Below are 27,288 nucleotides of genomic sequence, written 5' to 3' on the forward strand. Positions count from 1 at the left end.
TACTTTCGCGCTCACTGAGCGGTACCATATCTCTCAATACTCCCAAGTGCGGGAGACAAAGCTAGGTGGAAGGTTACTAACCTTCCACAACTCCAACCTTTACTAGCTTCCTTGGAGCAGGTGAGGCACCAGCCCCGTGAGAATACACTGAGATCTGGGGCGTAGCTGTGACATGGGGTATTTCTGGCCGAGATCTCACCGGGTAAGCTCCACTCGCGGGTTATCGGCTCCCTCCAAGAAGCATTTTTGATCTCCTCCCATGTAGGCCCTATTCCTACACCAATTCTCTTTCTGGAATCTCTTTGGTACCGTGTTTCATTAATCCCACAACCATATTCCCACCTATTCCCTAATGACAACAAAGTTTTAAGGTATAGGTTACCGCCGTGTCTCCCTAGCAACCGTGCCCACTAATGGTTGCCGGAAGAGGCTAAAATCACGTGCTCCCAAGACTTCCGGGTTTCTAACGTGACTTCCGGTTGTCAGAATATTCCCCTAGACGCGGCGGCTGCCTAGAAGAAGCTGTGTGGTCTTAGGTCGCGGTGGCCCGGGTGGTGGTGGGCTCCGGGCGGGCTCGCGTCATCCTGCCCCCGCTGCAATGCATCCGCGGCGCCCGGACGGATTTGATGGCTTGGGCTACCGGGGCGGTGCCCGGGACGAGCAGGGCTTTGGCGGCGCTTTCCCTGCAAGGTCCTTCAGCACCGGGGCGGACCTGGGCCACTGGGTGACGACTCCCCCAGACATCCCCGGCAGCCGCAACCTGCACTGGGGCGAGAAGAGCCCCCCCTACGGCGTGCCCACCACCTCCACCCCGTACGAAGGCCCCACGGAAGAACCCTTTTCCACTGGCGGCGGCGGCGGTGTGCAGGGGCAGAGCAGTGGTGAGAAGCATGGGGACCGACGCGGGGATGGTGGGTTAGTGGGGCCGCGGATTGAGGCCTGCAGACCCTGGAAGCGGCGCAGAGGGTCCCGCCTCCTGTTCCTTCTCATCCTATCGCGCGCCACACCCTTTGCCCTCCTTCGTCCTCTGCCCCTGAAGCCGGCCTTTTCCTTCTTCCTCACGCAAACGAATTCTCCTGGATCAATTCCAAAAAAGACATCTGCCTTAGCTATGGGGTACATAGTAGGAATTTTTAGAGGTTTTGGTGTCTCAACTGATGGCCAGAGTTAAAAAGGAGTTTGGATTATTTACTGTTATCTGATTAACTTTGGCAGCTGTATTTTCTTGATTTAATTAATTAATGAATGTTTACTTGTAGTTTTGTGTTCTGAAAAGAGAAGCCTTTCAGCATAAGCAAATTTGGGTTCAAACTTGGTTGTGCCACTCGTAATCTGAACAATTTAACCTCTGTGAGCCCTCAGTTTTCTCATCTTCAAGATGTGTAGAAGAATCCAGTATGTGATACATAGGCAAAAAAAAAAAAAAAAAATAGTTTCCTTCCTTTTCCTTTTTAAACACAGGAGTTTTATCTGCTTTTCAGATCCCCAGTCTAGAAAGTTTCCTTCCTATAATTTTCCTTTCTGCTTTCTTTCTTCTGACCTAAAAACCACATATAAAAGTTAGGAACACCGATACAATTTCAAGATAGGACTTTGGAATCATGACATAATTATTCTCCATGGGATGTCAGAAAAGCTGCAACACTGCATAATGTACATATTTTCAACATCCTTTTTTATTCATAAAGAATAATAGCTCCCTCTTTTATTCTGCAATTGTTAGAATAATAGATTAATGGTATTAATATTAAATTTATTGTAGGTATCGGCTTTACTCTCATTTCCTCGACTTTGACTTGGAAATAAAATAATATTTATTCAACTAGGAAGAATAGACTTTAACGAATGCCTAGTGAGTAAATGAGGATGTGAAGAAGGATAGATGACTTACCTAGCTAATTGTCATACAATTAGTTTTTTGACTCTTCGCTGTTTTTTGTTTTTTCCCGTTGTGTCGTACTAGTCCCAATACTAGTCTAGAAGAATACTGGAAAGGTTTTACAAGTTATAAATCAAATAATTCAAAAATGCATATACCGTTGTTACACAGTTATCTTCTTAGGCAGTAAAGTTTATGTTTTTATCTTTTCATAAGTTATGCTTTGATGGTTACAATGAGGAGGAGTTCCTTGTCACAACCAGGGGTTAATTTTGCAGCCGTAACAGGTGTGTGAATGTTAATTTTGCAACAAACTTAGACACCAAAGATATTTACACAGTAAACAAGAGTAAATCTTCCTAATACCTTCCAGAAAATGTTAGTAGCATTTTCTGTTACTGTTTGGGGATCATCTATACATATAAAAAGTGTAAGATTGGGCGCGGTGGCTCACACCTGTAATCCCAGCACTTTGGGAGGCCGAGGAGGGCGGATCCCGAGGTCAGGAGATCAAGACCATCCTGGTTAACATGGTGAAACCACAAATTAGCCGGATGTGGTGGCAGGCCTCTGTAGTCCCAGCTACTCGGGAGGCTGCGGCAGGAGAATGGAGTGAACCCGGGAGGCGGAGCTTGCAGTGAGCTGAGATCCCACCACTGCATTCCAGCCTGGGCGACAGAGCGAGACTCCGTCCCAAAACAAAACAAAACAAAACAAAAGGGTAAAATCTAAGGTAAAAGTGCCTTAGGTGGGTAAAAGAAGCTTTCTATTTAGCTTGTACATTTTTCTAGGGTGAACCGCGTAGTTTCCCAGGAACATGCTTAGGTGGCCTTGTTCTGATTGAAAGGGAATAGTGAGGGCAATTGCTTCATTTGAAAGAGAAGAAAGAATTGTAATTTGTGAATATTGTATTATAGTTAGAATTTAATGTCTGGTTCCCTGGGGTTGTAATAGTTCACCACTATGACTTTGAGTTTAGTCAAGAAGAAAGGCTTTTCTCTTTTGACATATGCATAGGAATGTTTCCAGCTGTGAACTTTTCCAGTAACACAACAGACATACCATCTGTAGTAGCACATACATATCCAGTAACCTACTCCGATTAATTAAACAGCTAGCCTCAAACTATTTAAAACTTGAAGAGATGGGGAAGAAGAGAACTGTATTTACCCATTTTGGTTATCCCTAAGTACCCTTTCAAATTAATAATTTAGAGGTGCTTTACTTGCAGTTATTGGTTTAATAAAGTGCTCTCCATCAGTAACAGTGAATAACTAGTTTTTACAGCATAAGAGGTAAAGTCGTAGGTAAAATATCAGCTGCAGCCAACCATAGAACATTTTTTATTTGATTGGAATCAGAAGCTGAAAACTGCTAGCCCTTAGGTTCTGTCTGCATATTTGTTTCATTAGGCCCAGACAGTGTTTTAACAATTTCTGAAATAGTTGTCCAGGACTTCAAAATTGGAAGCATTTATATAAAATGAGAATATCTTTTTTTGAAAAAATTACAGCTTCAAAACCCTGGGCCCACACTCTCATGTGGCAACAATGAATTGGAGTTAAAGAGTAATTGTACTTTAAAGGCTGTACACCTTGCAATTTGCCACAAACCCTAGCAGAGTCCTTCTTTCATTTAAATTATTTCCCTGGCCCCATCAGAATTTGACTTGGAGGTTTAAATGAACAGCAGATTAATAAAATAAATTTTTAAAAATTGTTTTTAGACTAAACCTAAATATTAGTTATCAGTAATCTTATTTTTTTATTTCTTTTTTTTTTTTTACTTTAGAACAGCTGAATAGATTTGCTGGATTTGGTATTGGACTTGCAAGGTAATGTTTTATCTAAAGATGTTTAAAGCTTTTATTTATTTAATTTAGAGTTTTTCTTTATAATATTAAATGATTATTATTGCTTCCTTTAGTTTGTTTCTTTGAAGCAGCAGCTTAAATTTTGAATAATATTTTGCAGGAAAAAAATTGATCATTATTTAAAACATATAATTTGATAGTTTTTCCAGTAAGGATAGACTAGTCATCCAATTTTATAAACACAAAGTAATTTTGTAATGAGTATTGTAATTGTTTTCATGGGTCTATCCAAAGAATAAAATGAAGTGTAATCTTCTCTCTCTCCCATCAAAAAAAGTAATTTAGAATGGGGTTCATGAAGATCAAATGACTCTGCTGATAGGAACTTTGTTCATAGGACATTTTCTGAAAGAAATAAAAATTACATGGCATTTCCCACATCAAACATATAGAGATCTAGTTTAATTTTATACTGTAGATATTATGTATTGTTTCCCTTACTTACCTGTTTGCAGATCTGGTTTTCATTCTTTTCATGGGTCTATCCAAAGAATAAAATGAAATGTAATCTGTCTCTCTCCCATCAAAAAAGTAATTGTGCATGGAGGCTTCTCTCTAAACATTCTAATGCTTACAAGATATTTAGCAGCATAGCATCTAGATTGTGTTCATAATCAGCGTTTGGTGATAGCATTCCTTTTTTTTCTTTTAATATCTAACGATCATTTTAAGAAAAGCCTTTAGTCTTAATTATTGTGATCCTTAGAACCATTTTCAAAAATATTGGAATTGCACAAAGCTTACATTTCATGCCAAATGATCACTATAATTTTAAACATTTTAACCAAGAAAAATACTTTATTTGCATTATTGAACCCGAGGGTGTTAATGTCAATATAAATAAAATCTGTGTTTTCCATTCTGCTGGAGTTGTTTTTTGTTTCAATATTTATACTTAAAGCTTTGATTCATTTGATAGACTATTATTACATATAAATATGTGTGTACATGTATTTATATGTCACTCTGAGACCTGAAACCCACAGCTGTAATTGTTTTGTGGGGCACATTCTCAAATCAGAAATTTGATACATAAATATTAGTCAATTAAAATGGTCATTAAGAATCTTATAATTTAAGATTTATACTTAAATTTATACTTAAACCTTATCATTGAAGTGCATCAAAACCAACATTTTTAGAATGGGGTTCATGAAGATCAAATGGCTCTGCTGATAGCAATGTTGTTCATAGGACATTTTCTGAAAGAAATAATTTGCAGCATTAAATGCCGTTTAACTGATGTGTCATTTCCCACATTAAACAAACAGCGATCTAGTTTCATCTTACACTACAGACATTACTATTACATATTATGTATTGTTTCCCTTATTTACTAGTATGCAGATCTGGTTTTCATTCATTTCATATTGAATTTTGTTATGGGTAGAGTCATTTGCAAACATTTCTAGACATTTTTAAAGATCTGTTTAATTTTTTTAAGAATGGAAAACAAAGTAATGCATGATTCTTCAGGCAAGAATAATTTCAGAAAGATACATGTTGTAAATTTATTTTGTCTCTATGTAGACATACATATATATAAATTATTTTTATATAGTCTCTTTACAGAAAATGTATTGGCACATCCTTGCATTGTTCTACGCCGCCAATGTCAGGTAAATGTCATTTCTGTGATCTTTTGAAGCAATACTTCTGACCCTAATATGAAGGGCAGAACTTACATAAATGACATCAAACCAGGTAATTGTTACTTCATGTGAAATGTTCCAAACTTTTTGGTCTCAAAACCTCTTTAAAGTCTTAAAAAAATATTGAGGATCCTAAATAACTTTGGTTTATGTTGGTCATATCTGTTGATATTTACCATTTCAGAAATTAAAATTGGGAAAATTTCAATGTATCTATATAATTCATTAAAATAATACACCTATTAGTAAGATAATATATTTTTATGAAGGTATTTTGCATTTTTGCAAATATCTTTAACACCTGACATAATAGGAGAGAGCCAGTTTCTCTCATATGCTTCTGCAGTCAATCTGTTGCATCACGTGGTTTTTGAAAGAAGCAAGGAAGTTTAATCTTGTACACATGTGTAGTTGAAAGCAGGAGAGAAGTATATTATATTCTTTTGAGATAACTGTGGGTATTCTTTGCAATTGCACCAAAACTCACTGTGTGGTAGTTTCTTAAAGGTTATTTGCAATGTGAAATCAGAAATCATTTTAGTGAACTTTTTACACTTTGTTATATTAAAAAATCCATTTAATTATACTGCATCTTGAATAGATATTTTTACTTATGCATGATTCTGTATAATTGTGCATAAGTTATTTGAAAAATATTGACCAAATGAGTTACATAGATCTTCCTGATGTTAAGACATTTGATTATAAAATATCAAAAAATCATCTTCATTAAAAATACTACTGATCTCACTAGAAAAGTCTTTAAGTATTGTCAGCTCTTGATGATGGATATAGATTTTCCAAAATTCTGAGTTTTACTTGAAAATTCAAACTTATCATTGACAGTAAATACTGTTAGTTGTTTTTGTTTTAATCAACAATCTCACTTTCTTTGTTTTTTAAAATATGTCTGTCCTAAGGGTGAATAGGTATAGTCTGTCAATGAGTTTTTCCAAGTAAAAATGATGTTCGTGAAAAAAGTGGCTAGTTCAGCTTGCAATTCTATCATACAAGTGCTTTCCTCATGACAGCAATCTTACTTCCTTATGTAACACACAAGATGTTAATTAGAAAGAGGATGTGTACTCAAAGGTCAAGGATTCATAAAATTAACATTTTGTTACTTCATCATCAAGGATATCCCTATATGAAGGTTGCTTTTTTCTCCCTGTGGGTAAATGAGGTGAAAAATACTGTAAGTATGAAAATACAGTTTGATAGTGCTGCCTCAATTTGTGCTAATGAGCTGGGAGTTTTACCTACCATTGCTTTTGTACCATTAGTGAAAATGTCAAGACAGCGAAAAAAGCAAATGATATCTTAGTAATCATTAGGAAAATAATTTTGAACTTGTCAAGCCCCTGAAAGGGTAATGGGACTCTCAGGAATCAGTGGACCCCACTTTCAAACTCTGTTATAACCCACTTTTTTTTAATTTGTTTGAGACAGTCTCGCTTTGTTGCCCAGGTTGGAGTGCAGTGGCACGATCTCAGCTCACTGCAGCCTCCACCTCCCGGGTTCACGCCATTCTCCTGCCTCAGCCTCCCAAGCAGCTGGGACTACAGGCGCCCGCCACCACGCCTGGCTAATTTTTTCTGTTTTTTAGTAGAGGCGGGGTTTCACCGTGTTAGCCAGGATGGTCTCGATCACCTGACCCCATGATCCGCCTGCCTCAGCCTCCCAAAGTGCTGGGGTTACAGGCGTGAGCCACCGTGCCCGGCCTGTTATAACCCACTTTCTTTGTAAAGTTATGCTTCCTATATTTGTTTGCTGTTAGAATTCAAAACAGCATAAATAATTATAAATTAATCTGTTCATGCTTAGCACTGAAAAGTGTATATACAGAAATACCATTAAAATAGCATTGACTGTATATGCCACAGAACAGTATATTTCAGATATATTTACATTGTAGTAATATTAACATGGAGATCCAATGGACACGTTATATATAAGTAACAAATATATTATTTTTAAATGTTTTATGAAATACCATTAGAATGTAATACATTCTAATATTTTATTATTTCATGTAATAAATATTGTTTTGACACTCCCCCAATTGATTTCATATACCAGTCAGTTGCCACGTATAGTTTGAAAAACGCTTGCCTAAAATGAACATGAGTTGGGAGATGTAATTCAATTCTTTAAGGCAATACAAATATCAAATAAGACCCTCTTTATTATATAGTCCACAGTACTGTGTGTATTATACATTGGTCTTCAGATTGTATTTATATAACCGTACATACTGTACTTTTAATAGGTTATTTAAAGCACTTTTAAGAGTAATTTTGCTCATGTGTAATTTATGTTGACTTTAGAATTAACTTTTGTTTATACTGCAATTCTACCATATATCTTTCATGGCTCTGTTATTTCTTGACAAAACATTAACAGAAAAAAATCATGAAATATCTTTTTTACAGGTTAATTACCATGCCCAGCATTACCACCTCACTCCATTTACAGTCATCAATATTATGTACAGTTTCAACAAAACTCAGGTGAGAATTTTGTCTATGGATTCTATTAAAGGTTTATATAAGTGTCATTTGGGCTTAGTAATCATTAAAGCAATAATAATTACTTTCAATTTGGTCAATAAAACATCTTAACTGTTGTAGTAAAACCAAAGTAGCACAACAATATGTTTTTGAATCTTTCAGAATTTAATTTAGCAAAAGTCCAAATTAATTAGCAAAACCACAAAGAGCTGTGCTAAGATGATGTCTCTGCTATCAAGAGGCTCATATTTATTCATGGAGACAAGATCTTAAACAGAAGATTGTGCTGTGTAAGATAAAGGCAATATTAGAAGTACAGAATGCTGTCAGAATACAAAAGAGAAGTACTTTATCAAAACTGGGCTTGAGCTCAGTGTATGCCTGGGAAAAACTTTGGGAAAAGAAAGGCCCGAATTGGGTGCTTCTTGTTGAGAAGGCTAACTCTTCATGATGGAGATAGAGAAAAGGTTTTTAAAGTAGATGTGTGAAGGCCAAAGACAAAGAGAGATAATAATGTTTGAGAATGGATTTAATAGAGTACAATGGGAGCTTGAAGTGGGGGTTGAAGAGTAACAGAAAGATGAAAAAGTAGCCAGAGAAGTAAGCAGGATCCAGATTCTAAAGCACCTTCTAAGAACTGCACACTAGATCTCAAAAGCTACAAGAGTACTGTTGAAGATGTTTTAGCCATGACCAAAGTATCTTGAAGAGCTTTGGATTGTTTGGCAATATCTATCAAAATTTAAAATGTATGTGTTCTTTGACTTACTAATTTCACTTCCAGGAACTTGTCCCACATAGATGTGCACATATATATGCAAAAATATATATATACAAGGATGTCCTATGACATTGCATATAATAGACTGGAAATGATTAAATGTCCATCACTAAGGTACCAGTGAAATAATTATGGTTTATTATGGTGAACACCTTGTAACCTTTAAAAATAAGAGGGTAGCTGTGTTTATACTAATGTGGAATGATCTCCAGGATATTTTTTATGTTTCAAGATAATACCACCTGTTAAAAATAAACAAAACAAACGTATTTCTATAACATACACACAGAGATATACTTGTATATGCATGGATTACCTTGAGGATAAATTGTGAAACTGCTGCTGAGGACTGGGATGAAAAGGAGACAGACTTTCAACTGATACCCTATTGCTTCTTTTTAATTCTATCATGTATATCTATTAATAACAGATAAATAATAGGGGTATTACTGATAGTATTATGCAAAGGGGCAAAACCAGAGACAGTGAAACTTGTAGTCAAATTGATATAAATTAGTAGTGTTAAGTATGGAGAAGAGCATGGATTTGTAAGATACTAAGGGAGTAGAATTTGTAGAACCTGGGGACTGATTAGATAGGAACAGTGAGAGAAAAATGTTTTCTAGATACATTATTTGGACACGAGGGTGATGAAGCTGCTATCTAGAGAAATAGGAAATACAGCAGAGAAGGAAAGAATTGGTGTGGTATGAGTGAGTATGATTGGGTTAAGTTGTGGATATGTAAGTTTCAAGTTACCTTGTGTCATCCACAGGACAGGACTAGTGGGGAGTTGAATATATAGATATTAGGGACAAATTAGTTAATCATTAGGGCTTTTAATTAATAGGAATGTTCTTCTCGGCCTAAATATAACTTTAAAATGATATAAAATTAATTTAATTATAGTTCTCTACTAATATTTCTATTAGAATAATGTCTTATTGGAAAATATCTACACAATATCAAGTTTTATTAAGATCTTTTCTGTTTCAAATGTAGGTATTAACAGAAATAACCATGAATTTTGTTCATTTTAGGGACCTAGAGCCCTGTGGAAAGGAATGGGAAGTACATTTATTGTCCAGGGAGTCACACTTGGAGCAGAAGGCATAATTAGTGAATTTACACCTTTGCCAAGGTACCTTTTTTAGCATTTCTTCAGTGTTAGTTTCATGTTGTGATTCGTTTTTAGATTCAGGGGGTACATGTGCAGGCTTATTACATGGGTATATTGTGTGATGTTGAAGTTTGGACTTCTAATGATCCTCTCATCCAACAATTCCCAATTGTATAAACATCATACCCAATAGGTAGTTTTCAACCCTTGTCCCCATCCCTCCCCTATTATATTGTTTTAAAAGTAAGTAAAAAATATCTGGAATCTGAAAACTTGTCTGAAGTAACTAAAAGAAGAAACAAAGAATAAAATTAATTATATCTTATTAAATTAGTATGTGATAAAGAAAATGTGTCTTGGCTTGGTATTATTGAGATGTATCTTTCAGCTTCTACTGCTATGTGCCAGCAGCTGCCAGCTGAGGATCAAATGTGGGTATGTGAGAAATTCCCGCTCTTTAAGTATTCAGTTTAGTGAAGGAGACACATGTAAGCAAGAAGAGGTAACATGTCCAATGTAATGGGGTTGGACAGTCTAGATAATAAAAAGAAGTGTCTTATGCTCGGAATATTGGGTATGTATGAAACGGAATATGAGGAAAAGAAGCTGAGGTGCTACATTACAATACAATTGTGCCTTTGTAAGTTTATTCTCTATGGGGTTGGAATATGTTTCTTTTTTTTAATATATAGATGTTCTGATCAAGATATATTCAAATGGCAGTGTAAAATAAATGGAATAGTATAGACAGATTTATGGAGATCTATTGTAATAATCTAGGCGAGACTGAGAAGGTTCTGAACTGTGGAACAGAACAGAAAGGGATGAGCTGGCTAGATATTTCTGAAGTATAATTGATGGTCATTGTGTTAGCTTGGTAATTGGATAGAGGAGAGAATGAGTTGTCAGTAGTGACTGAGAGTTCTAGATTGGAAAATGTTAACCAAGATGGAGAATTCAAGAAGAAGAAAAAGATGGAGTAGGGAAGAAGATAAAGAATTTATCTTTCAATAAATGAAGTTGGAGATTCTTGCAAGACATTGAGGGAGGGGAACATGTCTAATATTTGGTTGGAACCGTGGATCAGAGTAAAAAAAAAAAATAGAAAATTGAAGCAGAGGCAGAGCTTTGGGTATTATGACATAAAAGTAGCAGTTGAAGCTTAGGATAGATGAAATCACCTAAGGAGAAAGTGTAGATTAAATGAACAAAATGGACCAAGGACAGAATCCTAGGCGTACATGTGTGCCGTGTGTGTGTTGGGCGAGGGTCGGGGGGGGGGGTAGTTGGGGGAGATAATGAGAGAAATTAGAGAGGTCCTCAGAACAAATTGGATGTAGGACATAAGATGTAGGACAATCATGTTCTTGAAACCAAAAATGAGAGAATTAGAATTGTAGATACATTTGAGAGAGAGGGTAGAGAAATTAGGGAAATTTGCTTTCGGGTGTCTCTTCTCTCTGTGAAGCAGGATACAGGGTTATTTGGTGAAAAAGTGATAAGCACTGGCGTTATAGTAGAAAAGCATGAGAGGAATGATACACATTTGGGACAATCACAATGATGGGTAACAAAGGAATCTTACAAAAAGTATATGAAAGGAATGTTAATAGGTAATATTGGAAATTAGAAATTTTTAAGGTGCTATTTGGCATTACTCTGTGATTTTCTATATCAGCCCTATATTTTTGTATATCATCCTATCGATAATGTTAAAGGCTTTGGAATGGTTTGTTAATCCAAATTTATTGTCTGGCAGGGTGGATTTTTTGGATTGTTAAAGAAGTGAGATAGTTGAAGGCATAACTACTAGTGTAACACATATGCCCAATGTTGGGATTTAGTCCTTATAGGAAAGGAAATGAAAGCAAGAGAAAATGATATTAAGCTTTTTTCCAATGTGATTTCTTTTGAAGGACCTCATAGTCTTGAAGTTCCTTAAATAAAACTTTGCTAAAAGGTTTGAAACAAAAACAAAGATTAGAAAGGTCAGCAACATTTGGGTAGCTCAGTTTCTTGTTTTATTCTTTAAAAATCTGTATTTCTTTGTTTGGCTAACTATTCACTTTATTGCTTTTATACCACTAGATAAGATCTTAAGTTAGTACTTATAGTCAAATATTCTTGAAATTCTCTAACAAACAGTTCTATAAAAAATTAACAAAAATGCAGGAAATTCCATTTGGTAGAGTGAAAAAAAATTCAATGCAGTTGTACCTTGTATCTCTGGGGGATTGATTCCAGCATCCCCAGTGGATACCAAAATCCAGAGATGCTGAAGTCCCTTTTATAAAATGGTGTTGTGTTTGCATACAACCTATGCACAACCTCCTGTATACTTTAAATCATTTCTTGATTCCCTATAATACCAAATACAATGTAAATGCTATGTAAATAGTTGTTGTTGTGTATTGTTTAGGGAATAATGACAAGAAAAAAAAAACTCGGTATACATTCAGTACAGATGCAACTATCCCTTTTATAAATAAATATTTTAAATCCACAGTTGCCTGAATCCATGTTTGTGGAACCTATGGGTATGGAGGGTTGACTGTATTTGCAACCGGAACACTATTGGTTCAGGTCCTGGCTATTTCACTTTTTATTTCTGGGACCTTAGGCAAGTAATGTTGCCTCTCTAAAGCAGAGATGAAGGAATAATGTTAATTTCAGGTTACAGGGAAGAAAAAAATAGGAATGGGAAGGCATAGGACTTTATAAAATTTTATCATCTAACTTTCTTAGTAGACAGACATGTCAACTGAGTGGGAATATATTTTCATCATTTTGAATCTTTCTAAAGAAGACAAAATAGTAACCTCTATTGCATTCTTCTACTTGGATAATTTTGGTGATAAGCCCCACTCATTAATTCATTCATTTACTTAGCTAACATTTCCTGAGTACTTACTATGTGCCAGGTTCTATGCTAAAAACCGGTTTACAATGAGGAAAGGAAACAAAAGGTAACTGTTGCCAGGAAGCTCAGAATCTAATAAAAGTACATTCACTAAGAACAATAATTCCATTAATGAATAATTGCAAATTGAAATTTGTTTTCTGAAAGAAAAGAATATAGTTCTATGAAAGTATTAAAGGGCTAGAAAGTGTCCCTAGTAACATGACACTTAAGGTAGATCAGAGTGGTAATTAGGAGATACATACCAATTTGTATAAAAATGCTGTTGCAGTGGGGGAGCATAGAGAATTCAGGTGTAACTGAGAGAAGGCTCAACATGGCTGGAGCTCTGGCCAGGGGTAAGGTACAGAGCAGGTGGGAGTCAGAATATGTGTAGTCCTGCAGGCCATTATAAGAATATTGAAGAGGTTCAGTAAGGTCAGTGACATCAGGTTTGTTTTCAAAGGGTCATTGTAACTGTAGATGAAAAGGTTGCATGGGGACCGAAGTGAATAAAAGGAGACATCTTAGTATTCTATTACAATAATAAAGGTGAGAAATGATAGTGGCTAAGATCAGGGTGGTATCTTTTGAGGTAGAGGTAAGTGGATAGTTTTGAAATATACTTAGGTCAAATTGAGGGAATTTGGTGATTCTTTAGGAATGGTAAATGAGAAAGAAGGCAGTATCAAGGATGACTTCTTGTATTTGGGCTTGTGTAACTAGTTGTCAAATGAAGCTGTTTTTTGAAGTATAGTGCGAATATCTTTTAAAAAATTATTTATTCTTCTTTGGGCAGATTTGACCTTTCCTATTAATGGGAAGAAGGCAGAGTTGTGGCAAACAAGGTCACTAAACATTAACTAAAAGCAGTTCACAGAAGCTGAACTACATAAGGAGGATGAGCTCTGAGGTCTCCTAGCCTGGGGTTTTTTAATTGCATAACAATTACTAGGTAGAACAGGGGAGATAGTATAGATATGCCAACATTTAGTTTTTTTATAAAGTTTATGATCAAATCAGAGAGAAAAACAGCAGATCTCTAGTGTTCATTAAATCAGCAAATTTATAATTTCTCAGTAGTATTACTTCTTAACAAATTATTTATTACCCAGGATCATCATGTGTGATCTCTTTATCTACTGCTAAACCCTTCCCAGTCCTCTCCCCCAGTTGGAGTGAGTTAAACCATGTGTCGTTCTACCCCACAGTACCCTTTACTTAATTTACATGTGACTTTTTTCATACTGTTAACGTCAGGTAGGAGTTCCTCTAACCAAGGCCACCTGTGTGGTTCAGTCTCTCACAAAACCCATTTGGTTCAACTCCAACTTAGTTTAGACTCATCACACATTTGTGGTTATACAACTGTAAACATCTTGTAGTCTTCCTCCAACAGTTCCCTCTGAATCTGCTTATTTTAAACACATGTTATTTTAAACACAATGAAATCGTCCTCAAATTCAGTAGATGTCCTTTCTGATTAACAGTTCCTCAGTAGGGAACACTGAAAGAGTTTAAGTAGAAAAGAAAGATTTTAAGTTGGACTTTAGGACAAGTGCATTTTCAGTTCTTTTATCATATCCACATGGAGTAGTAGGCACATGATATGGGGCTGGCATACAATGAATTCTTAACTGAAGGTAAATTAATTTTGGAGACTTTGTAGTTCTAACCCTAAGTATGAGGGTCCCTAGGGAGGAAGGATACCCTATGGTGGAAGAAGAGGACCTGAACCTTAGGAATTCCAACAAGGTGTGGCTGGGTTAAGAAAGGTGATCCTGAAAAGGAGTCAGGAGAGACCAGAAGAAGGCAGGATAAAAACCAACAGAGAATGGGCTAGTGGAGTACAGGGGCAAAGAGTGCTTCAAGGAGAGAAGAACACGAGGCTCTGATGGCTGCTGAAATGTCAAATAAGGTAGAGACTTAAAAACGTCCATCAGATTTAATGACATGGAGATTATTGGAGACTTTGGCAAGAGCTGTTTTTGTTCAAAGCCAATCTGAAGTGGGTTCAGAGATGAATGGGAAAGTACGGAGGAAACAGCAAGTTTAGAACGTTGGCTCTGACTAGGATTGATGAAGAGAGGTAACTGGAAGATGAGGGGTTTAGGGTAGGTTGGGGGAAGTTTTTTTTTTTTTTTTTTTTTTTTATGAGGATAGCTATTTGACCATTTGAAAATTAAAGACTGCTAAATTAGAGTTATTTTAGAATTTTATTGCTTTTTGTGTTGATTATGCATAGAAGTATGTATTTTGATCTGTTAAATGAAAAACTAGACTGTTTTGAGAAAAGCAAGGTACTCAAATAAATTGTATTGATTTTTTTTTTTTTTGCTCATTAGCGAGGGCATTTTTTGCTTGAAAATAGTTCATTTAGATATATTTATATGTTTGGTATTTGATAATTAATTATACAAAGGTTTAATGACAAGATTTTACATTTACCCTCAACTGAAACTTTTAAGTATGCTTATTTAAATTTCTAGAGCTGTAACAGTAAATTTTACCCATTTTATAAAGTAGTAGAGAACAGATACAAGGAAGAGTCCCAAAAACATTTTTTAAATATTTGGTTTTAAATCTCCTTTTCTTTTATCTTAATGATCTTAATAATTAGCAGTAGTCATCAAAGGGGAGGTAACTCAGAATTGACAGTTGTATTTAAAGGGGAGGCTATCCAGTCCTTAAAGTTTACCACAATTTTATACTTAAAATTGATATCATCATAAACTGTGGTAATACTTTCTGAGGCCATGAGTATTAGCTGTGCCAAGATGATTTACAAAGCATGTAGCATATTTTGTTTTATAATCATAAAGTAACTTTCCGTAAGATGGGAGGCCTAATCTATTTTTTATGTTTTTCGACTTAACCATTGAATAATATGATTTCAGCTACATTGTGTTGTTCAGTCCAAATAAATATGCTAATAGTAACTTAATCAGAGTTTGGCCCAGAAGGTACTCGAAGGTCTTAGAAATCAGGGGTAGTTGTTCTATTGTCTGAAAGTCTCTGATGTATGTACTCCTTTATATGCTGTTGTTTTTCAAATCCAGTCATTTGAAATAGAAAACATTTTTCTAGAGTCCTGTTGTAGCCATGATGGAATGAGTACCAATTCCATCAGAGGAACTGGTGGTAGCAAGTCTTATCTTTATTTTGCACTTCCCTGTCTGTTTTTTTTTTTTTCTCTCTCTCTCTTTCTTTTCATTTTTCTCCTATCTCCGCTGCCCTTTTGTTTTTTTCTTCTTATTTCCATTTTTCTTTTTTTTTTTTTTTTACTCTCTGTAATCTTGACTCTTTTTGGACTTTTCTCTTGATAGAACTTACTCCCTTTTTTCCCCTTTGGTTCTGTTTCATTTCAGCTTGCCTCCCTCCCTTCTTTCTTTCTTTTTTTTTTTTTTTCTTCCTTTTTTTTTCTTTCTTTTCTTGTTTTCCAAAAGTAACCAAACTAGCAGACAGTGCACACAATCCTAGACCTTGGTTCCAGACCTGGCATTTTGCCTGTTTCCTTTGAACATTTCCCTGTGATCTTTTTGACCCTGATTTTTCTCATCAGTAAGACAAGTGTGACAATATCTCCTCTGCTTATCTCACAAGATTCTTCTTTGTATCAAATAAGATGAGAGGCAGTACAGACAGAGAGTACAGAGGTTTAGAACACAGTTCCACAGTAACTGGTTACTTCAGTTTGGGTAAGTTATTAATCCCCTCTGATCCTATCTCCTCATCTGTGAAGTGGAGAAAATAGGGTTATTATGAAGATTAGAAATAGTTCATGCAAAGCACTTTGCACAGTAATGGCATTTAGTAGGTGCTCACAAAGATAATAGAATATAATGGTCACAAAATTATGTAATTGTACTAAGTAAAGATCCTTTGAAAATTAGGTACTACATAAATGTAATGTGTCAGCCTGCATTAGAGTTACTTAATTTTTAAAAACAATTCCCATTCTTATATAATTTGTAAAGCCTTTTAAAATCCTGTTCTTTGTTTCCGTATCTATTCTCTTTCTTTTAACCTATCATCTTAATTTTCTTCACTTTCTCATGTTTACTTTCATAATCAATTGTGCCTCTTGCTTCTCTGCCAGTCCCTTCTATCAGCACATACGAAAACACCTTGTTTTTTTTTTTCTCTTAAACCATCACAGTTGTTTACACTGTGTTCCAGAAAAGAAAATGTTCACCATTAGAATATATTTCTCCTACAGATTAAAAAAAAATAGAAGTTGATTACTGTTTTGAAAATTGCACTAATTCCAGATGTTTTAAGTAACATGGCTTTTAAGTTTATTTTTATGTTTTAGGGAGGTTTTACATAAATGGAGTCCTAAACAAATAGGAGAACACCTTCTACTGAAATCGTAAGTATCAAAAAATGGCATTTTTATTGGACATTTTCACTAATTTTTATAGTATTAAAACTGGAAACAAATCTTATTAAATAACTGTAGAGAAGGAAATTAGAGCAGTGAAATGTTTGTGGGACTAGAATTTCAAAGGACAAGCAACAGAGTTTAGGAATAAATCTTGAAATATATATTATCTTTAAAATAAATCTTACTAATTTGAAAGGCTGGAATCACATTTTGTGTATGTATTCTTAGGAAGTTAGCATGAGTCTTCAATTTATTTAACCCAGATTTTCAAGGAAAGTATAACTATTTTATTGTTAATCAGAGATAGAAATGTATTTGTATGGTGATGAGCAAACCCAAAAAACCTTAGTGACATTGAAATGTAGTCCTAAAGGCACTTAGTGATTTTACAACGGTAACCATTTTTGTAGATTAGAATTTTATTCTTCACTTTTTAATTTTTTTTTTTGAAGATTGTGAATTGGAAATCCCCCAGCTTGCTGGCTCCCTCAATGGGACATTCCAGCACATTATTACTTAGTGATGTTCCATTCACCTTGAAAACCACTACTTGCCAGGACCTGGCCCATAAGGGTTAGGTAAGTCCCACCTTGATATTATTTTGAATAACTATATTTTGCAGGCTTGCAAAGTTGTAATATTACTATGTCCAAATATTGGTGATAGAAAACAACTTTGCAAAGCTGTATAATGTTGTTTTTTTAATAATAAAAGGGGACTTCACTCACCATTTGAAGACTGGCCTAACTCTGCTGGATGGGAAATCTGGGAATTGATATAAAAGGATAGTAACAGAAAAGTTTACTTGCTCAAATATCATTAAAAAGGCAAACTATGGAACGGACCCTTCATCCTAAATTTTAAGTTTTAGATTTATAGGCTGCATTAGCTATGTGTAGGTAGAAGTCCAATCTATTTTCCTTGCAGGCTGTCCTTGTTTTGTCATTTGATTTTTTCATTTCGGTTGAATAAAGCATCCTATGTTACAGGTTTCTGAAGTTAGAATTTTTAGGCTATAGGTATTAATAGTTGAAAACGTTAAAAAGATTATTCTAGCTTGACTATAAATTATGTTGACATATTAAAGCAGATATTAAAAAAATTCATATAAGCATCTTGTTTCAGTATACTGATAAATTTGTTTTAATTTCTATAGCCTAACTTACGTGGTGGCAATGCCTTTTTATTCAGCAAGTCTGATTGAAACAGTGCAGGTGAGCTTTTTTTTTTTTTTACTGTCATTCTTTTTATTTAAGAATAGTTTTTGGACTATTCAGTATATTGTATATATCTAATATTTCAGCAGAAAATTTTAAGACTATGTCTAAAAATGTTTATTTTATAAATATCACAGTTATATCACACATTGCTTGTCTGTATATTTCCATTGCAATCTTAAGTCAACACTGCTAGTTTTAATTATTTTTGTCCTTTCCGTAGGCAACTATACTCTTTATTTAGACATCTCAGAACACAGCCTATAACTTGCTCTGAAAACAAAGAATCTATAAACTTTTTAAGGCCCTTACATACAACTCAGATGGTTATGGCTTATCATTGGACAGTAAATTAAAAATTACCTGAGAATAAACAGGTTGGATAATCATCCAAACAGGAAGCAGGTTGTCCCCACAGGTAGTTTACTGACAGGATTCTTTTTAAATATGCCTTTAAGTAACATTTGATACTATTGGGTGTGGTAAATACTACAAAGCTGAAGCAATTTTCTGCTAGCACTTTAAATTCTGTTTGTGTTACTATTCCTAACCACGTGGTGGCGCTTCAAGTACATTTAATTAAATGTCTTACCCTCCTTCCTACACTTAAAACTGTAAGATGAAGGTAGTTTTTACTTCACCTGTATACAAAATCCCACTATTTTTATACATGTCTTCTATTTCTACATCAGATCCTCTAGCATATTCTTTTCTCTAGTATATGTGAGTGCCCTCTCTGTAGAAACTCCCACTGGATCAGCCTTTGCTCTTCTAATTACTCTTTTCTACCTTGTTTCTTTTCTGGCTGTATCATTCATCTTTGATTTATTATTATTATTTATTTATTATTATTATTATTATTATTATTATTATTATTATTATTATTTCTGTTAGAACTAACTTCAGTTAACTGAAGTTAATGTCTTACGACCCAAATAATACTTTCCCTCCTTCCCCTTGCATTTGGCATTGTGTTAAATAAATGATACAATTTTTGTATGGTGCTATAGAATTTACAGAGTTGTCACTTGTATGAGATAGCCTCATTTTAAAGATAAGGGAAAAATGGCAGGAAAGTAATTATTTAAGGAAAAACAACTAAGCAGAATGATTTATTGGGGAAAACAACTTTTAGCTTGAGACAGACCCATTATCACATTTCTCTGCTTAAATTAGACCTGGGACTTTAGACAGATTTCTTACCTTTATAATTTTCTTGTCCATAAATTGTGAATAGTATTTTAATAACTGAGGTGTAACATTGAATGAGTTATTTATGTAAGTGCCCAGCTCACTATGTGATAGGGTTTGTTCTGTGTATGTGTTTTTTTTAACCCAGTATTTACCTCTTGTTTCCTGCTTCAGGTTCCACCTGCTAACGCCTTTTGATTTCTTTTGTCTGCTTTTCTAGAACTCTTTTTTCTTCAGATTTCTCTCTCTTGAACATCCTTTTTCAATAACCCCTTTGCCATCTCTTCTATTATACCTTAAGGCTCAATTCTTGACCTCTGTTTTTTTATCCTATACTCATTATTCTGAAAGAGCTAATTTATTCACAGGAATCACTTTAGTTCTAATCTTATGTGAGTTAAATCTTCAGACTCAACTTATAAAAATAATCTCATCTGTCCCTCTAAAAATTAACTTCCTTTAGAACCTCTTCTCCCTGGCAATATATTAATGATACTATTGTTATCTTCACACTAAAGACTCAAAACTTTAGTTTTTATTTTAGGGAAGATTTTATTTTTACATTTCTTTCATTCTTCATAATTACCCAGTCATCATGAACTTTGTAGTGATCTATTTCTTCATTAAGAATCCTTGAGGCCTAAGTGGATGGATCATGAGGTCAGGAGTTCGAGACCAGCCTGGCCAACAAAGTGAAATCTCATCTCTACTAAAAATACAAAAATTAGCGGGGCGTGGTGGTAGGCGCCTGTTGTCCCAGCTGTTCGGAAGGCTGAGGTGGAAGAATAGCTTGAACCCGGGAGGCAGAGGTTTCAGTGAGCCAAAATCACGCCACTGTACTCTAGCCTGGGTGACAGAGTGAGGCTCTGTCTTACAAAAAAACAAAAAATCCTTATACTAGTCCCCGCATTTTAAAAGTCAATTCTGTGTACTCATACAAGATTGTTTTTAAGTTGCAATGCTTATATATCCTTTTATTAAGGATTCATATTGACTCATATTCCCTAAAATCAACTTCCGACTTACTATAGTTTTAAATAAAGGTTTTAATTACATCACTTTACCTTTCAGATTATCTTCCTTAACTGCTAAACTTTAAAGGAAAAAAAAATTCATCAACTATTTATTGAGTACTTGCTTGTGTCACGTACTGTGATAGACCCTGGGGATACAACAGCAAACAAAAACAAATTGCTCTGCTCTCATAGCACTATATTCTTATGGGGAAAGTAGACATAAACAACTAAATATAAGGTATATTTCATGGTGATTAACTGCTAAAGAGAGCAAAAATAAAGCAAGGAAGGCAAATACGATGTGTAATGGGTGGGGGGGGCAGTTACTATTTTTTTAAGAAGATAAGTAAAGGCCTCACTGAGAAGGTGACATTTGTGTAAAGATCAACATGGATATTTGTGAGAATATTCTAAGGGAAGGCAAGTGCAAACGCCCTTACATGGGACTGTGTCATGTGTGTTGTGTCATACATGCTTGAGAAGTAGGAAGGATGCCGATATGGTTGGTGCTAAGCACAAAATAAGCAAATGTTGAGTATTATTTAGAGGGAAAGCAAGTGCAAAAACTGTTAAGTGGGACTGTGTCATGTGTGTTGTATCTTGCATGCTTGAGAAGTAGAAAGGAAGCTGTTACAGTTGGTGCTAACTAAGCAAGGGGGGAATACAGGAGATGAGGCCTGAGTGGTAAGAGAGGACCAGATTATATAGGACATGGTAAATCACTGTAATAATTGCGCTTTTGTTTGGGAAGGATGGAAAGTCTTTGATAGGTTTGAGCAGAACAATGGTGTGATCTGACTTACATCTTTATTAGGATCTCTTTGACTGTTGTATTAAAAATAAACGAGCGGGAAGGAGGTCAGGGTCAGAAGTAGGAAGATGGCTTAGAAGGCTAGGCAAGCTCATTGTAGTCTCATAGTTTTAAATATCATCTATTTACTAAAGACACCTACATTTATAATACAATACTTCTTCACTTACAGTGGGATTACATCCCAATAAACCTGTCATAAATTCGCAAAATCATAAGTTGAGATATCGTCCAAACCATCTGTAGGTCCATTGTGTACCTTTTTCCTATAATTTCTATTTTGAACTCCATTTGGAGTTAATTGACTTAACATTTCTGAACTCTTGATCTTTACCAGATTGCTACTCTGGCAGTTTTTCAACTCAATAAAAGGCAATGCTATTCCCCCCAGTTCCTCTGTACAACAACCTTGGGGTTATCCTTGACCCTTCTCTTGCATACCCCAAATGCAATTCACCAGTAATTCCCATAGACTGATTTTAGGACAGAAGCACAATTGAACCACTTTACTTCTGTTGCCACCTTCTAGTCCAAGCCACCATCATCCCTTTACTGGATGATTCCAGTAACTTTTGAACTGGCTTTTCAACTGATCTTGTCCTCCTTTGCACAACAGCCAGTATTCTTTTAAAATATAAATTATGTCATGTCCATCTTCTGCTTAAAATCAATCAGTTATTTCCCATGTGACTAGAAGCCAAAGTCTACAGAGCAGTCTATAAGGCATGATATAGCCCCTGGCTACCTTATAAATTTCATCTGCTACTTTTCTGCAGTCATTGCTGCAGCCAAAGTGCCTTTTAGCAAGTTCTTTTCTATCTATCTATACCTTGGTAATCCATATCAAACTTTCTTATTCATATCCCCAAAATTCTACAAAAGCAGACATTGCAGGTGATAATGAGACTAACATTTATTGAGTGACTCCTGAGTGCCAAGCCTTTTTTCATTTAATATTCACAACGACCCTGTGCATGAAAAGTAGATAATGGTCATTTCCATTTTTGTAGAATGGGAAACTCTGCTTAGGAGAAGTTAAGTAACTTGACAATGGTTGCATAGTCAGTAAGTAATGGAGGCAGGATTTAAACATGTTTAAGAACTATAAGCACCATATTGTCTCCTTAAGCATTACATAGTTATTGCCTTTCCACACCTACATATCTCCCTAGTCTCCCTACCCCAATAAGATTAGCTCCCAACTTCACTGATAGCAATTTTATGAGATTTTATTTGAAACAAAATCTGATGCCTAGATAACAGTTAAAGTCTGCAAATCATGGATGTTTCCCTCTTCAGTCACTACGTTAGGATTTAAAAGGAACCTAGAAAGAGTCCTTTTTCTGTGGCAAAATAAGCAAATGTTAAGTTTTACTTATTCATTTTTATTTCAGAGTGAGATAATTCGAGATAATACTGGCATTTTGGAATGTGTTAAAGAAGGAATTGGAAGAGTGATAGGCATGGGAGTGCCTCACAGCAAACGACTTCTTCCGCTTCTTTCCTTGATCTTCCCTACAGTGCTTCATGGAGTTCTTCATTACATCATCAGCTCAGTTATTCAGAAATTTGTCCTACTAATTCTAAAGAGAAAGACTTACAATAGCCACCTAGCCGAGAGCACTAGCCCTGTGCAGAGTATGTTGGATGCTTATTTTCCAGAACTTATTGCTAACTTTGCTGCCAGTCTTTGTTCTGACGTTATACTTTACCCATTGGAAACAGTTTTGCACCGCCTTCACATTCAAGGAACACGCACAATAATTGACAATACAGACCTTGGCTATGAAGTGCTTCCAATTAATACACAGTATGAGGGAATGAGAGACTGTATCAATACCATAAGGCAGGAGGAAGGAGTGTTTGGTTTTTATAAGGGGTTTGGTGCTGTTATAATACAGTACACACTGCATGCAGCTGTTTTACAGATTACCAAAATTATTTACGCTACACTTCTTCAAAATAACATTTGAGATTTAGCTTCCCTCACTGAGTAGTCTGGAAGATATAATCTAGATAATTTGCTATAAAGTTATGAGGGATAAAAGGGAAATACTGGGGAAGAAAATGGATTGGAAAGTAAAATTGGTACAAAAGCCCATGCTGATTATCTTGACTTTGTTTTTTAAGGCATAGGTACATATTTTGGATCAAAACTCTTCCAAATTTGAAAACTCAATAAAAATAACACTTATTAAATTCGAGTTAGTGTAGCACTCATGGTAAAGTAAACATGATCCTTGGCAGAAGCAAAATTTTATTACAAAATCTAAAAACTTTATAGAGTTGAATCTATTTCATCTGACTTAAATATTCATAAAATGTTTATTTTACCTTCTAGATTGATGTTGGTATAGTATCCTTAATACAGTGTAGTGTGTTAATGTCCTTAATACAATCGGGAGGTTTTTACCTTTAAGCAAATAAATGACATCATTATTGAAAAAGACTTAAGGGATGATTAGATTTGGCAATCTGTAAGCAGGAGTAAAAAGGTTTTAAATTGCATTGTCCCTATATAACTATCTTAATGGCTATATATATTTATTTTATAAAGCCATTTATGTACACACATGTAACTTGGAATTTCCTTCATCCCTACACGTTTTCTACACTTACATCACCTTATTGCATAAAACGAAGTCATGCACTTTCTACTTGAACATCAAAATATCAAAAGCCAAGGTACCCAAAAGATGCAAGTCAGAGACAACATCCTTGTCCATATCCAAACCCAGTGTTTCAGTGCTAGCAACTTAATTTATCATACATTTATAGAGTTTGGTTTGCTTTGCTACTTGTGTGAATCATCAGACTGTTTTTGGAGCCACTCTTAAGAGAGAATATAAAAAATCATGACAATTACTACTGTTTCCACATTTACAAATTGTGTACTTAAATGAACCTCATTTACCTTTTATGTCTGAATGGCTTGTCTGAGAGGAAACAAAATTAAAATTCATCTGGGAATTTGTGCCTCTTGTCTACTATATAGTCATCACTAGATAATGCCTTCCGTTTTTATTTTCTTTCAGTTTTTGCTTTAAATTTTGTTTTCCAAAATAGATGTACATGGAGGGAAAAGCAATTATTCTTATCACCTTTTATTTAAACTTCTTTAGGTGAATACTGAAGAAAAATCCAAACCTTAAAGGAAATATGCCCTTGTGTTTTATGGGTGGGGAAAAAGTACATTTCAACATATAATAAGCAAAAAAAAATTAATCAGTTTAATAAAAACATTTTGTCTGTTCCTAAATGTAATTTGGTGGGTTAAGCACTTTGTATAGTAAAATGACATGTGTTTGCTCTATTATTAGACATTTTAAAGTTTTATTTCTTCACATGGATAATCACAGTTGTATCATGAACCATTTAGCTCTCTGAAGCACAGTGACTTTGCACTGATATTGTCCAACCAAGAATGCATAGTAACTGAAATTTTACTTGCTAAATGTCACAGAAATGGTTACTTTTTGCAAATAGTAGTGTTGGAACAAAAAAAGTGATATCCAAAAAGTGTAAAAACAGTAATAGGTAGCAAATCTCTCCTATGTGTGTGTGTGTAGTTACTCAAACACCTACATTTTCCATTTTTAAATTCACCGAGAGGGGGGAAATAAACACCACTGATCACATTTTATATTTTATGGTAAATATTTTAGATTAAGGTTTACTTTGTCCAACCAATAGCATTTAAATTGCTTTCAATTAATATAGTTTCAGATAAGAGTAAACCAGAAAATTTCAAGTTTGAAAAATTTCTAGAAAAGAATCTGAATAGAATCAAGTATTTACTAATGAAAATCCATAGGATCCTTTATTTAGCTAAAAATTAAATATTTCAGGATATTTGTTGAAAGTTAGCTGAAAATAGTCACATAAATTCATTTTATTGTGGAATAATTATCAGACTGATAGGCTGAACCACACACAAGTAAGGTTGATCTTATTTTCCTTTTTGGAGAAAGGGAATACAAATTAACATTAAGATTGAAACATAGGAAGTAAAATATGAATCATTTTTTACTACCATTCCAAATTAGTTGAAACAAAATCTTGAATGGTCAAGCACTTAAATTTAAGCTAGCCAAGTATGTTGCACTGAATTTTGAAAAGAGTGACTGAGATAACCATAAGATACACTCTTTCCCTTTTTAAAATTGTTATTTTTCTTTAACATAGGTGCCAAATCAAATATCCATGGGCTACACTTCTTAAGATAATAACAGCTCAAAATAATATTTTTTAATTCAATGGAACTAACAGCATTATGAAAAAGATTCTATTAAATGTTCCACAGGCCCATTGGTCCTCTTATATAAGCCAGATTTTGGCCACTGAGCTTGTGATACACTTGCCTTACATTGTAGGGTTTCTTAATTTGAGTCAAGTATACTGAAAGCAATTAAAAACTGGTAAATATTAATTTACTATGTAAAGTGAACTTGTGAATTAACTTACTAAATACATGTATGTAGACCTTCCTGAAATGCCATTCTCAATTTTATTTTGTAGGCTCTCAAAAAAAGTATCTGGGTTAATAAGGTTATCTATTAAAGCCTCTAAAATCTCAGCACGAGATGTTATAAATATGAAATAGTAGAAACAAGCTAACTTGAAAATGGGTATTTGATACCTCAGCTGGTGTTTTCAGAAACATACAGAACTGGAGAGGTGAGAATTTGCTTACTTTGGCAGATGTACCTGACTACTCACAACTGTCTTTTTAGCAGCAGCTTTGTTAAAACTGCACAAAGCATTCACTTTATTGAGTACAAATGCTGTAGTGTTTCTACCTAAGTATTAGTATATCTGTTCATGAAATGAAAAAAAAAAAAAATGATGCTTTATATTTGTTGTATGAACTAAGGATGTGGAGGATGTTTGTCCACTGATCTTTTGAAACAGAAAAGAATACTTTGTCAGCTTCTAATAAGGTAGCCAGGTTTGAATTATTTTCAAACTTTATATAAGCAAATAAAATCTGTTGGTAACAACTCACATGGCACTAGAATTTGAATGATACCGCTGTTGGCATTTCTGTTTCTCTTTCAAGTAGTTGTAAATAATCTCCTTTTCTCATATAAACTAAATGTGTAATGTCTTACTCTTGAGTCATTTAGTATCAGTGATAATGGTACCAAGTTGTATAGCAGAGTAACAAAATCATGATTTGACAAATTTACATATTGCCTCACCTAGAGATGTTTTGTCTGTACGATTTTTTCTTTTTTTTTTTAAGTTTGTCTTACTGTTACTTTAAATGTTTTGGGTAAATTGTGTAATATGAAAAGTTCAATAAAATGTTGAAATAAAACCAATGTTTTTCTCCTACTGATGTGAGAGAACTATTCAGGCTAGTGGTTAGAGATGAATTATATTTGTTTAGGTAGAAATGAAGATCAACAAAAATATGTGAAGTCAAACTATTTTGCACAGTTTTTAAAAATCTCTATAGCCTCCTCACAACATCCCTATGACAGTTTTGGAGTTGTGCTGTTTGATTAAGAATGAAATAGATACAGAGAGGAGGTGATTTGTCCTGCATTTTGCAACTAGGAGAGTAACAACAGAAAAATGACAAGTAGGCAGCTTGAGACTCCCATCCCTCCATGGAAAGAGAAGAAAACAACCAGAAACTGTCAGAACCAACTTTGTCAGACTCTGGAAAACAGTCGAAAGTTTACAGCAACCATGTGAATGTTATATCATAAGAAAAAGGCAATAAGAAAATAAAGAGGCAATAAGAAAATAATCAGGCAACTTATTGGTAGGAAAGCTTTGTGGCTTTGACTTACATTGGCTCCCGTCTTCTCTGGATCTGTGGCATGGCGATCTTAAAAACGGCAGCTTGGGTGCCCAGTGTGGTACCTGACTCTTGGGTCTAGAAAGAATAGAACAGACATAACTTTCTAGAAGGGAGTAAAATGACATATTTATAATGCTGGA

General features: G+C 34.8%; 1 protein-coding gene across 1 annotated transcript; it reads left to right on the forward strand.

Moving 5' to 3' along the window:
* Positions 1-471: 471 nt before the first annotated feature.
* SLC25A46 (solute carrier family 25 member 46) lies at positions 472-26,656 on the forward strand. The gene is made up of 8 exons (XM_023212265.2): positions 472-881; positions 3,671-3,713; positions 5,314-5,371; positions 7,837-7,914; positions 9,736-9,836; positions 17,030-17,086; positions 18,258-18,315; positions 22,731-26,656. The coding sequence occupies exons 1-8, from the start codon at positions 599-601 to the stop codon at positions 23,307-23,309; spliced, it is 1,257 nt and encodes a 418-aa protein (XP_023068033.1). The 5' UTR covers positions 472-598; the 3' UTR covers positions 23,310-26,656.
* Positions 26,657-27,288: the final 632 nt, after the last annotated feature.

Source organism: Piliocolobus tephrosceles, chromosome 4 (genome assembly GCF_002776525.5).
Source record: "Piliocolobus tephrosceles isolate RC106 chromosome 4, ASM277652v3, whole genome shotgun sequence".
NCBI lineage: Eukaryota > Metazoa > Chordata > Mammalia > Primates > Cercopithecidae > Piliocolobus > Piliocolobus tephrosceles.